Source organism: Neoarius graeffei, chromosome 14, assembly GCF_027579695.1.
Source record: "Neoarius graeffei isolate fNeoGra1 chromosome 14, fNeoGra1.pri, whole genome shotgun sequence".
Lineage (NCBI taxonomy): Eukaryota > Metazoa > Chordata > Actinopteri > Siluriformes > Ariidae > Neoarius > Neoarius graeffei.
This window is the reverse complement of record NC_083582.1, coordinates 21,799,393-21,814,003: the sequence shown is the minus strand read 5'-3', so window position 1 is coordinate 21,814,003 and position 14,611 is coordinate 21,799,393. Positions and strand designations below refer to the sequence as shown.

Here is a 14,611-nt window from a genome sequence, read left to right as displayed (position 1 = left end):
TATCTGTAAACATTCATTTAAAGTCGATGTTGACTTTTTTTTAACAAACTATATCAGCAGTTTGCTGATCCAACTAATTGAGCCTATGTTTCCAAGACATTTTAAAACCATTTGTTCTTAATAAGCATATAAAGTTTATTTGGCTACTAACTTTTTACCCATGTTAGCATTTTTGAAGGTCATTGAAACCATTTAATGGTGCTTTAAGTAACATATCATATTGAACAGATGCTAAATTGTAACACATTTCATTATAAATATACCCAGTAGTTTTTATTCATTAATGGAAGTCAGCATGTTTTGCTCTTACCATTCCACTGCCAAGTTCATTCATCACAAAATTACTACAATTTCACTTCTCTCAAAATGATCATGACTTTACTTACAGCGAACCGTGTGTGTGTGTGTGTGTGTGTGTGTGTGTGTGAGAGAGTGTAGGAAGGAACGAGAACAGAGCAACAACTCCCCCTACTGATCATTCAACACCACTTTTGCCTGTGTTTCCCAAAACTCCATCACCAAGAGGGACTATTCAGTGAGTGGCAGTTGGAAATTATAAACATTTTCAAATAAAAAGTACACATTATACCAGTCCTGGGGAGAATCACAAGTCTAACAGTGCTTTAGTTTTGCAACTGAAACACAGGGTGGGGACTTCCTGCACTTATGTGAAAGACAACTGAATAGGGGAGGATGACACTAACTGTCATAAAACAATGTAAGACATTACAGTTTCCACACCTTTCCTGTGTCTCACTTGTTTCTGGTGTCTCATAACTCTAGGTCTAAATAGTAAACTCTTAATATTTGAGATGTTCCCCATGTTGTAACACATCATCTCCTACTAGCTTTTAATGAGCTGACTCGGCTGTTTTGGAGTGATTAAAAAACTTGATCCTCAGGACTGAAACCAATCCATCTACGTTGCTTTATTGCATTAAGTACATACATTGAGTATTGATTGTAGGTATTTATGAAACATACCCTCCTTTATGAGGCACCAGTATGACCTGAGGTGTCAATCATTTTAGGTAATAGAATGTATTACAAAAAAAAAAGAAAATAGAATCAGTTTAGCAGATTGACAACTCCTCTTAAAAATACAATTCTGAATTCACAAAAAATCATTACCATATTACCAAAGAAGCAAGATGTCATAATTACCATGTTATCATTTTATAGGCCTATACAGTGTCCTCCATGATTATTGGCCCTCCTTGTAAAGATTAGTAAAAAGTGAAAATAAATAATTATTTTCAACAAAAATACATGTGCTGCTATTATTGGCACCCCAGCATTTAATACTCCTGTACAACCTCCCTTTGCCGGTAAAACAGCAATTTTTCTTCTCCTGTAACATTTTATAAGGTTGGAGATACAGGGCAGGGCATCTGAGCCCATTCCTCTTTACAGAATCTCTCCAGATCATCCAGGGTCCTCAGCCCTCTCTTGTGCACTCTCCTCTTCAGCTCACCCCATGGGTTTTCAATGGGGTTCAGGTCAAGGGACTGAGATGGCCATGGCATAAGCTTGATTCTGTGATTTTTGTGTTGATTTGGACATATGCTTCAGATCATTGTCCTGCTGGAAGATCCAATGATGATCCAGTTTTAGTTTCCTGGCAAAGGCACCAAAAAGCTGCATTCATCAGACCATAGAACACAGTTCCAGTCAAAGCTGTAGTAGGGTTTCACAAACTTCAGGTGCTTATGTTTGTGGTTAACTGACAGAAAATATTTTTCTCTAGCAAACCTTCCAAATAATCTTTTGACATGGAGGTGGAGTCTGATGGTGGTTTTGGAGACTTGGAAATCCCAAGATTTTACTTTTTCTTATAATTCACCAACAGTGATCCTTGGGAATTTTTTTTTTCCTCTCTTACCTTCCTCCTCACTGTATGTAGGGGTGAAATAAACTTGGGTCCTCTAGTAGAAATAGTAGAAATGGGCAATTTCAGCGTTATGGACGTGACACTTGAACTCAAAATGGCAACAAATGACCCAGTGCATGTTTTATTGTCTCCCAGTATTTAAACAGGTGTTGCATATTTTAAGGCTGTACCATACTGGAGAAGTGATAGAACAAGAACAATTCCCATAGTACATCTAGGGCATGCCAGAAAATGCCAATAAAAGATGCGTTATGGATGTGACAGAAAAAGTATCACTTTTCTTGGGTGACTGTACATTTTTATCAAACTCTGTGAAATCGTAAACCTAATGTCGAAATGGAGATATCCGTTTGATAGAGGGGTCCAAGGTGAATATTAAAAAATCTTTGTTTAAAATATTTTGTATTTCATGCAGAGTTTCGGAAGGAAAAGTCAGCGTTATGGATGTGACGAAATTCCGTTATGGATGTGACGCGTCTGAAATAGACATGGCATATGTTTAGAAAATCAGCAATTTAACCACCATAACCCTTTGAAAAACTCTCTAAATATCAGCTAAAACTATCAAAGTTCTTAAATAATATTTAGGATGGCTATTGTTTTGCTGTTTTGTGGATTTTAGCATAAATCAAATCAAATCAAGTTTATTTGTACAGCGCTTTTAACAATAAACATTGTCGCAAAGCAGCTTTACAGAATTTGAACGACTTAAAACATGAGCTAATTTTATCCCTAATCTATCCCCAATGAGCAAGCCTGTGGCGACGGTGGCAAGGAAAAACTCCCTCAGACGACATGAGGAAGAAACCTCGAGAGGAACCAGACTCAAAAGGGAACCCATCCTCATTTGGGCAACAACAGACAGCCTGACTATAATATTAACAGTTTTAACAGGTATAACCCTCAACTGTCCTCATGGGGCCGTCCTTCACAGGAGTGGGGCGATAAAACTCCGACCAGACACAGGGCACCAGGATGGATCAAGCAGGTCCGAGGGGCAGAAGAGGCCAGCATCTCAATCCCAGGACCAACATGCAACTCAGAGGGACAGATGGGGGGGGGGGAGAGAGAAAGAAAACACGTTGTTAGGTATGCCCTAAAAATGACAAGTATTAAATCTGTGTGGTAGGCTCGCAGAGACGAGAGTCTTTACATCAGGCATAACACACAATGGCATGTTAATATGGTAAAAAATATATCATACATTTAGCATACATTTCTGTGGCTTGTGGCAATAATATAGAATTGTACATGATCAAAGTTGATTTTAGCTTGGGTTTTACATTATAAGAAAGAAAGACTGACAGTGACACATTAGGTTGGTTACAAATTGGTTCAACTTATTCACATCTGTAAAATACAGGCCTAGGTGATATCTCTGGGAGTGGTTTTGATGTAATACATGTTGCTTTATTTTTGCATAGTGAGGTTGACATTTACATGGAATTGCCCATATGCACATTTTCAAGCAAATATATTTTTTTTAATAACCATTCCCTGACTTATGAAGGTCAACACACTTCTCTCTCATTTGGTTTGTGTGTTCTCTTATCTTTCCCATGTTGATGAAGGGAATTTGGCCTCTGTGGCATCTCATTTGTTCCCCAGTTAATCAGGAAGTCAGGGATTATAGCTTGAAAGTTCCTACACACTCAACTAAAAAATGTACAATTTAAATGGGAAACATGCTTCAGTTACATTGTGTTCATTATCATTTCTAGAGGCGCCAATGATAGTGGCATGTATTTTTGTTGAAAATTATTATTTCTTGACGAGGGATTTGCTTTTCTCTGAATATTTATTTTAATTAACAGTTGGATTTTTCTCATTTTTTCAGTGTGAGATCAAGCAACTTCACTAAAAGGTGGATTTTTTTCTAACCTTTTTTATGAATCTTTACAAGGGGTGCCAATAATTGTGGAGGGCACTGTGTACTATTCACCCCCTTGAACTTTTCTGTATTTTATAATGTTACAACCTGGAAATAAAATTGGGATAATGTCATGAATCTACACAAATCCATCAATATCTCTCACTCACACTCAGTAACCTGGTTCAGGTTGTGTTCGATATGGAGTCTATCCTGGGAACACAGGGTGTGAGGCGAGAATACACCCTCGATGTGCTGCCAGTCCACTTCTGGACACCATACTCACACAAATGCACACACTTATTCACACCTAGAGGCAATTTATCTTAGCCAATCAACCTGCTAGCAAGTTTTTGGGAGGTGTGAGGAAACCAGAGAACCTGAAGGAAACCAATATGAACACAGGGAGAACATGCACACAGACAGTAACCTGAGCTCAGGATCAAACCCAGAACCCTGGAGTCATGAGGAATCAGAAGCTGTGTTTCCATTAACCTACTTAAAGTAAAATTTGAAATTGCAAACTAAAAAAATGAGCAATGGAAAACATGAATTTAGAAAACATCACAAACATCACAAAAAAGGTTTTTATGCTTGCATGCGGTAGTTTTGCAAACAATTTGATAAAGTAATATTTCGCAAAATTGAAATGGAAACATTTTCCGAATGACGACATGAAGAGCAAATGGAAGGTCTACCTTTCTGAAAAAAGCACGCTCTATAAGAGCTATCGTGAGAGGAGAAACTATTAAGAAAACCAAGCTTTAATAGCACAACATCACTCCATGGAAACACACACCATTCACAGTTGGATTTTGTTGAATTGTTTTAAACATATTACTTCTATTTTGTGCAGAACTGAAATGGAAGCCTGGCTAGTGCTACCCACTTAGTTTGTGGCCCTGAGTGTATTGCTATATCGTGCCCCTAGTGGAATAACAGAGACTAGCTTTTTGTTGGAATCTGTAATTCAATTACAGTCCAGAAGATAAATTTAATCTAGAAGCTTTATCAGGCAGGACCTGGCCAGTGGACCATATGTTTGGCACCCCTGACTTAGGACATCATTCAGTTTTGAACTTGCAAAGATGTTTTCAATTTTACTACTTTATCTGTGCTATACATGAATACAAAATGCTCTCTTACATAAACTCAAGCCATCCTCATATTGACAGTTTTGCTCTCAGTCAATAATCTGAATATGGGAGGTAAAGCCAGTGCATGTGAAAGCATTATATGAGAGCTAAAGGCAATTTTGTATAAATATGTGAGGCAAAATGGTGATTGTGAATACTCACATGCATGTAGTATGTCTATGAGAGGTAAAATTGTCTTTTCTTTTTTGCCCAGACCCAACCCTGGCTACCCAGATCGATGTGAGGGAGGATTTGATGCAGTGGCCAACATCAGGGGAGATGTCTTCTTTTTTAAAGGTGTGCTTTAGGATGAAATACTGTTTTTGATGGTATCATAATAAATTTGGTCTCCCAATTAAATTGCTTTTTGGTTTTGTTCTTGGTTGATGTAAGGACCTTATTTCTGGAGAGTGCAGCGATCTGGCTCTTTGGTGTCACTCAATCCTGCTCTCATTAGAAACTTCTGGTTTGGACTGCCACCTGACACAGAAAAGATAGATGCGGTTTATGAGCGGAAAACTGACAGTCGCATCATCTTCTTTATAGGTCAGTAAGAGTAGTACAGTGATAAATTTCTACAGTTCCTATTCACCACACCTGTGGGACAAATACGAGTGACCCAGTAATGTTGTTTTTCTGTGTTGTCTTAAAAGAGGTTGATCAGTTTTCCAAAATGTCATAATTGATAATTCAAATCAGTTTTTCATATCACTCAAGCAACCTTTTTTAATTTAATCCAGATTGAGTATTTATTAGTGTTCAAAATAGTGTGTGTATGTATGTATGTATATATATATATATATATATATATATATATATATATATATATATATATATAAAATATTATCAGTCAAAAGTTTGGACACATCTGCTTTTAAAAGTGGTCTCTTTTCTTCTCTTCCCTTTTGACTATTTTCCACTATTTTAGAATAATTACAACAGAGATTAACACTATGAAATAATGCATATGCAGTGACCAAGGAAAATGTTAAACAAATCAAACATTCATTCATCTTCAGCAGGCTCTTGTGTCTATTCTGGAAACTTTGGGCAAGAATTTAACCTGGATGAAGCATCCATATCAGGGCACCATGTACACATAGATTCACACCTTGGTGCAAATTACTGTCACCAATCCACCTATTGTGAATAAAGGAGCTATGAGACAGCAACACTGCCTGCTGCATCACTGTAACACCCATTAAACAAATCAAAACCATTTTCTATTTAAAAACTTGTCAGTTCCCAGTATTCCTCAGATTTCTCCACTCTAAACATCTTCTCTTAAGTTCTAAAATGAAAACTTTAAGTTTTTGGTGAGACAGTTACATTTTTATTAAAAGCTACATACTGAATGTACAGTTGTGCTCATAAGTTTACATACCCTGGCAGAATCTATGATTCTTTGACCATTTTTCAGAGAATATGAATGATAACACAAAAACATATTTTCCACTCATGCTTAGTGGTTGGGTGAAACCATTTATTGTCAGACGACTGTGTTTTCTCTTTTAAAATCATAATGACAACAGAAACTACCCAAATGACCCTGATCAAAAGTTCACATACCCTGGTGATTTTGGCCTGATAACATGCACAGAAGTTGACACAAATGGGTTTGAATGGCTACTAAAGGTAACATCCTCACCTGTGATCTGTTTGCTTGTAATCAGTGTGTGCGCATAAAAGCTGTCTGGGATCCAGACAGACTCCTGCATCTTTCATCCAACCACTGACGTTTCTGGATTCTGAGTCATGGGGAAAGCAAAAAATTGTCAACGGATCTATGGGAAAAGGTATTTGAACTGTATAAAACAGGAAAGGGATACAAAAAGATATCCACAGAATTGATAATGCCAGTCAGCAGTGTTCAAATTGTGATTAACAAATGGACAATCAGGGGCTCTGTTAAAACCAAACCACGGTCAGGTAGACCAACAAAAATTTATGCCAAACAGCACAGAGGCCAACAAAACAGGAAAGGGATACAAAAAGATATCCACAGAATTGATAATGCCAGTCAGCAGTGTTCAAATTGTGATTAACAAATGGACAATCAGGGGCTCTGTTAAAACCAAACCACGGTCAGGTAGACCAACAAAAATTTATGCCAAACAGCACAGAGACAGTTTTGAGGCCAGTTTTGTTGGCCTCAAAACTTCTGGAACAAGGTAATTTGGAGTGATGAGACCAAAATTGAACTTTTTGGCCACAACCATAAACGTTACATTTGGAGAGGTGTCAACAAGGCCTATGATGAAAGGAACACCATTCCTACTGTAAAGCACGGAGGTGGATCGCTGATGTTTTGGGGATGTGTGAGCTACAAAGGCACAGGAAACTTGGTCACAGTTGAAGGAAAGATGAATGCAGCACGTTATCAGCCAATACTGGAGGCAAATTTGCACTCATCAGCCCGGAAGCTGCGCATGGGACGTACTTGGACGTTCCAACATGACAACGATCCAAAACACAAGGCCAAGTCGACCTGTCATTGGCTACAGCAGAACAAAGTGAAGGTTCTGGAGTGGCCATCTCAGTCTCCTGACCTCAATATCATTGAGCCATTCTGGGGAGATCTCAAACGCGCAGTTCATGCAAGACAGCCCAGGAATTTACAGGAACTGGAGGCTTTTTGCCAAGAAGAATGGGCAGCTTTACCATCTGAGAAAATAAAGAGCCTCATCCACAACTACCACAAAAGACTTCAGGCTGTCATTGATGTTAGAGGGGGCAATACACGGTATTAAGAACTGGGGTATGTAAACTTTTGATCAGGGTCATTTGGATGTTTTTTTGTTGTCATTATGATTTAAAAATAGAAAACACAGTTGTTTATCAATAAATGGCTTCACCCAACCACTAACCATGAGTGGGGAAAAAGTTTTTGTGTTATCATTCATATTCTCTGAAAAAAGGCCAAGAAAGCAAAAATTCTGCCAGGGTATGTAAACTTATAAGCACAACTGTATATATATATGTCGTCTTCTTCTTTTGGCTGCTCCCGATTAGGGGTTGCCACAGCAGATCTTTCGTCTCCATTGCTCCCTGTCTTCCACATCCTTCTCTACCACACCTGCCACTTTCATGTCCTCTCTCATCACATCCATGTATCTCCTCTTTGGCCTTCCTCGTTTTCGTTTGCCTGGCAGCTCCATCCTCAACATTATCCTTCCCACATGCTCGGCATCTCTTCTCAGGATGTGCCCATACCATCTCAGTCTCATCTCTCTTAGCTTAATTCCCAAGCTCTCCACATGTGCTGTCCCTCTGATGTGCTCATTCCTTATCCTGTCCAACCTTGTCACTCCCATCGCAAACCTTAACATCCTCAACTCCGCCACCTCCAACTTTGCCTTCTGTCTCTCCGTTAAGGGTACAGTCTCCAATCCATACATCACAGCTGGTCTCGGGAGTCATTTGTGATAGGAAAGTCTCAACAAAAGTGAAAGGTAAGATGTATAAGACAGTAGTCTTATACATCTTACCTTTCACTTTTGCTGGGACTTTCCTATCACAAATGACTCCCGAAATCCTTCTCCAACTGCTCCACCCTGCCTGCACTCTCTTTCTCACCTCACTATAGCAGCCCCCATTTTCCCTCACAGTTGACCCCAGGTACTTGAATTCACCAACTTTCTTTACATCTACTCCTTGCATCTTCACTACACTCTCATCCCCATTCTCATTGATGCACATGTATTCTGTTTTGGTACTGCTCACGTTCATTCCTCTTCGTTCCAATGCATACCTCCATCTCTCCAAACCCAACTCAACCTCCTTTCTACTTTCACCACATATCACAATATTATCCGCAAACATCATGTTCCATGGTGACTCTTGCCTCACTTCATCCGTCAAGCTATCCATCACTATGGCAAACAAAAAAGGACTCAAAGCAGATCCTTGATGGAGTCCCACCTTCACCTTGAACCATTCAGTCATTCCAACTGCACACCTCACTGCTGTTTCACTGTTCTCATACATGTCTTGCACCACTCCTCATTTACTCCACTCTTTCTCATACAATACCATAACTCATCTCTCGGCACTCTATCGTATGCCTTCTCCAGGTCTACAAGCACACAATGTAGCTTTCTCTGGCCATCCCTGTACTTCTCCATTAACATTCTTAAAGCAAAAATTGCATCCGACGTGCTCTTCCTTGGCATAAACCCGTACTGCTGTTCACAGATTGCTACCTCTCTTCTCAATCTCACCTCCAATACCCTTTCCCATAGCTTCATGGTGTGGCTCATCAATTTTATTCCTCTGTAATTACTGCAGCTCTGTACATCTCCCTTATCCAGCCACTGGGGGTGCATAAGCATACTCCTGGTGCCAGTCCCAAGCCCGGATAAATTGGAGAGGTTTGCGTCAGGAAGGGCATCTGGCGTAAAACTGTACCAAATCTAATATGCGGAATGAATGTATATATGTATGTATATATGAAAAATATAAATACTATGTACTATAGGGTAGGTGTTGACATACTATGTAGCAAAAAGTATGTGGGCACTTAACCATCACACCCATACATATATGTGGTCCTTCCCCAAACTGTTACCACATACAGCACCAGTCAAACGTTTGGACACACCTTCAGATTTCATCTCATCTCATTATCTCTAGCCGCTTTATCCTGTTCTACAGGGTCGCAGGCAAGCTGGAGCCTATCTCAGTTGACTACGGACGGAAGTCAAATTAAATCATTGTTCTTTATTAATTAAAACTCACTTCATGTCTTAAAGTAATGATGGACTGTCATTTCTCTTTACTTAGTTGAGTGGTTGTTGACATAATATGAAATTCCACTAATTAATTTTTGATGAGTCACACCTGCTAATTGAAAAGTGTTCCAGGTAACTACCTCATAGATAGATAGATAGATAGATAGATAGATAGATAGATAGATAGATAGATAGATAGATAGATAGATAGATAATACTTGAATTTCCCCTTGGGGATAAATAAAATTCATGAAGCTGGCTAAGATAATGCTAAAGTGTCATCAAGGTAAATGGTGGCTACTTTGAAGAATCTAAAATATGAAATGTTTTTAACATTTTTTTTTTGTTTACCATATATGTTCCATATGCTATTTAATAGTTTTGCTGTTTTCTGTATTGTTCTGAAATGTAGAATATAGTCAAAATACAGAAAAACCTATGAATGAGTGGGGTTACAAACTTTTGACTGGTACTGTATACATACTGTATGCTATGTAGTGAAAAGTATGTGGACACCTGATCATCACACCCAAATGTGGTTGTTCCCCAAACTGTTCCAATATAGTTGGAAGTGTTCCAATATAGTTGGACATAAGTGTCTAGAAAGTCTTTTCAAGCATTATGATTTCACTTGACTGGAAGTAACAAACCCAAACTTGTTCCAGCATGACAATGTGCAGAAATCAGTGTTCATAAAGACATGGTTGGCAGATGTTGGTGTGGAAGAACATGAGTGGCCTGCACAAAGCCCTGATTTTAGGCCCACTGAACACCTTTGGGAGGAATTGGAAGGCTGACTGCATGCCAGGCTTACTTGTTCAACATCAGTGCTGAACCTCATTAATGTTTTTATGGCATTAATGTGCAAATCCAGGTTGGTGGAGAAGTCCTGCCTCAAGTGGAGGAGTTTAAGTATCTCAGGATCTTGTTCACGAGTGAAGGAAGGATGGAGCATGAGATCGACAGGCGGATCGATGCAGCCTCCACAGTGATGTGGTCGCTTTACCGGTCCGTCGTGGTGAAGAAGAAGCTGAGCCAAAAGGCGAAGCTCTCGATTTATCGGTCGATCTACGTTCTGACTCTCACCTATGGTCATGAGCTTTGGGTAATGACCGAAAGAACAAGATCACAGATACAAGCGGCCGAAGTGAGTTTCCTTCGCAGGGTGGCTGGGCGCTCCCTTAGAGATAGGGTGAGAAGCACAGTCACTCGGGAGGAGCTCTGAGTAGAGCCGCTGCTCCTCCACATCGAGAGGAATCAGCTGAGGTGGCTCGGGCATCTCTTTCGGATGCCTCCTGGACGCCTCCCTGGGGAGGTGTTCCAGGCATGTCCCCCCGGGAGGAGGCCCCGGGGAAGACCCAGGACACGCTGGAGGGACTATATCTCTCAGCTGGCCTGGGAACGCCTCGGTGTTCTTCCCGAGGAGCTGGCTGAGGTGTCTGGGGAGAGGGAAGTTTGGGCTTCCGTGATCAGACTGTTGCCTCCGCGACCCAGCCCCGGATAAGCGGATGGAGATGAGATGAGATGTGCAAATCCCCATAGCCACAAAATACAAAATCTAGTGGAAGGCATTCCCAGAAGTGTGAAGGCTGTTATAGCTGAAAAGGGGGGACTCCATATTAATGCCCATGGTTTTGGAACAGGATGTTCAACAAGAACACATGGTCGTAATGGTTAGGTGACCGTACACTTTTGGCCATATAGTGTGCTAAATATATTTAATCTATTGTGTCCAAACATTTGATTGGTTGTATATGTGACATACTAACCCCATTTCCAGAAAAGTTAGGATATTTTCCAAATTCCAATAAAAACAAATAATTTGATTTGTTAATTCACATGAACCTTTATTTTACTGAAAGAAGTACAAAGAAAAGATTTTCAGTAGCTTTACTGACCTACTTAGTTGTATTTTGTTAATATAAACAAAGTTAGAATTTGATGCCTTAATACCATCCTTTGATAGCTTATTTGCATACATCTCCAGCTGCAATTTGAATACTACTTGCATGTTAATGGACTTGTGAATGGAAATGGATTGTTTGGATGTGTAATATTCGTATGGAAACAATTGGATTCTATAGTTGTGCTCATTGGCCTCACAGGTTCACAGTTCTGGGTTTTCAAGGACACTGTGGCACTGCCTGGATACCCACGCCCTTTGTCTGAATGGGGAATGAGAACTCGCAACAGAATGGTGGTGGAGCGAGTCGAAGCAGCATTTGTTTGGGCCCATAATGGTCACACATACATTTTCAGTGGAGAAGAGTTCTGGAGGTTCACTGAGAATCAGACACAAACGGTACCACGTCCAGATGTGAACTACCCGAGAAGTGCCTCCCTCTGGAAGGGAGTGCCCAGCATTCCTGATGATATCATGAGCTGGGGAAATGGTAACTATGACAGTGTAGTTATTACTGTCTTTATTATCTACAAACAATCTAACAACTCACTGACCATCATCCAACCCTTCATAAGTCTAGGTCATATGTGTCCCTTCTCATTGTTTCAGGCTATTATGAAGTAGTATAATTTTGTATCAGGTGCAGTTTAGGCCATTATTCAAATGGTCACAAAACCCAGAAATACAGTGGTACTTGAAAGTTTGTGAACCCTTTAGAATTTTCTATATTTCTGCATAAATATGACCTAAAACAACATCAGATTTTCACACAAGTCCTGAAAGTAGATAAAGAGAACCCAGTTAAACAAACGAGAAGAAAAAAATATACTTGGCCATTTATTTATTGAGGAAAATGATCCAATATTACATACCTGTGAGTGGCAAAAGTATGTGAACCTTTGCTTTCAGTATCTGGTGTGACCCCCTTGTGCAGCAATAACTGCAACTAAATGTTTTTCAGTAACTGTTGATCAGTCCTGCACACCGGTTTGGAAGAATTTTAGCCCATTCCTCCGTACAGAACAACTTCAACTCTGGGATGTTGGTGGGTTTCCTGAACTGCTCGCTTCAGGTCCTTCCACAACATTTTAATTGGATTAAGGTCAGGACTTTGACTTGGCCATTCCAGAACATTAACTTTATTCTTCTTTAACCATTCTTTGGTAGAATGACTTGTGTGCTTAGGGTCGTTGTCTTGCTGCATGAACCACCTTCTCGAGATTCAGTTCACAGACAGATGTCCTGACATTTTCCTTAAGAATTCACTGGTATAATTCAGAATTCATTGTTCCATCAATGATGGCAAGCTGTCATGGCCCAGATGCAGCAAAACAGGCCCAAACCACGATACTACCACCACCATGTTTCACAGATGGGATAAGGTTCTTATCCTGGAATGCAGTGTTTTCCTTTCTCCAAACATAATGCTTCTCATTTAAACCCAAAAGTTCTATTTTGGTCTCATCCATCCACAAAACATTTTTTTCAATAGCCTTCTGGCTTGTCCACATGATCTTTAGCAAACTGCAGATGAGCAGCAATGTTCTTTTTGGAGAGCAGTGGCTTTCTCATATGCATGGCAGGGTTGCAATCATTGTTGTTCAGTGTTCTCCTGACGGTGGACTCATGAACATTAACATTAACATTAACAATGTTAGAGAGGCCTTCAGTTGCTTAGAAGTTACCCTGGGGTCCTTTGTGACCTCACCGACTATTACATGCCTTGCTCTTGGAGTGATCTTTGTTGGTCGACTACTCCGGGGGAGGGTAACAGTGGTCTTGAATTTCCTCCATTTGTACACAGTCTGTCTGACTGTGGACTGGTGGAGTCCAAACTCTTTAGAGATGGTTTTGTAACCTTTTCCAGTCTAATGAGCATCAACAATGTTTTTTCTGAGGTCCTCAGAAATCTCCTTTGTTCATGCCATGGTTTCCACAAACATGTTGTGAAGGTCAAACTTTGATAGATCCCTGTTCTTTAAATAAAACAGGGTGCCCAATCATGCCTGATTATTATCCCATTGATTTGAAAACACCTGACTCTAATTTCACCTTCAAATTAACTGCTAATCCTAGAGGTTAACATACTTCTGGCACTCACGGATATGTAGTATTGGACCGTTTTCCTCAATAAATAAATGACCAAGTATAATATTTTTGTCTCATTTGTTTAACTGGGTTCTCTTTATCTACTTTTAGAACAAGTGTGAAAATCTGATTTTGTTTTAGATCATATTTATGCAGAAATATAGAAAATTCTAAAGGGTTCACAAACTTTCAAGCACCACTGTAGCTTTCTTCAGTCATGATTACAAGGAAACAATTTCTTCAGTTGTTTGACTCACAATAGCTATAGTTACTAATATACAAACAAAAGATCCTTTGTTAATCCTTACAAAGTCTATCAAGTGTCAGTGAGGCAAGACAGGGTAGGTTTATTGATATAAATGTATTTATATTTATACTTTTCATACACAAAGGCAATTGAAAATGCTATGCTAAACTAACTGTATATAACTGTAACCAGGAAGACTAGCTTCATTTAATGCTACATACTCATTTGGTTTGATCCATGTTTCTGTTAAACACAGTACATTCCTGATCAGTCATATTTTCATTAACAGTGAATACCTTAGATGCAAGAGAGCTAATATTAAGTACCAGTCCTAGTTTTAGAACAGAGGTTCTGGCAGTACAGTCAGTATGATCTAATTTTAGTTTAATTAGATTACTAGAACAAACTCTGAACAGACACAGTCTCAATATAATGGAATCTGAGTGATGACTCTGTACAGCTACCGGAGTCGGTTTAGCTTGTTTCTCTGCACCCTGGCCTTGGTTCTTGATTGTCATTAATTAACTAGACTTGTTCTGAGACTATGGGCTATGCTGCAAGAAATGAGAGCAGCATCTTCCCAAGTGGGATGAATATTGTCCCGCCCTAACAAGCCAGCCTTGCCCTCAAAACTACTCCAACTGTCTATAAAGTCCATATTGTTTTCAGAGCACCACATGGATATCCAGCAGTTCAGTGACTATTACCTGCTGTACGCTACATCGCCACACCACACTGGGATGGGA

At 39.6% G+C, this 14,611-nt stretch overlaps 1 protein-coding gene across 1 annotated transcript in view; it reads left to right on the top strand.

The window, feature by feature from the left end:
• Window positions 1-14,611, top strand: part of mmp25b (matrix metallopeptidase 25b) — a 68,156-nt gene that overhangs the window by 51,360 nt on the left and 2,185 nt on the right. Inside the window, exons 6-9 of the mRNA XM_060939410.1 lie at window positions 439-535; window positions 5,112-5,194; window positions 5,291-5,443; window positions 11,733-12,020. Of these exons, the coding sequence (XP_060795393.1) occupies window positions 439-535; window positions 5,112-5,194; window positions 5,291-5,443; window positions 11,733-12,020 (621 nt within the window). The remainder of the gene's footprint in view (window positions 1-438; window positions 536-5,111; window positions 5,195-5,290; window positions 5,444-11,732; window positions 12,021-14,611) is intronic.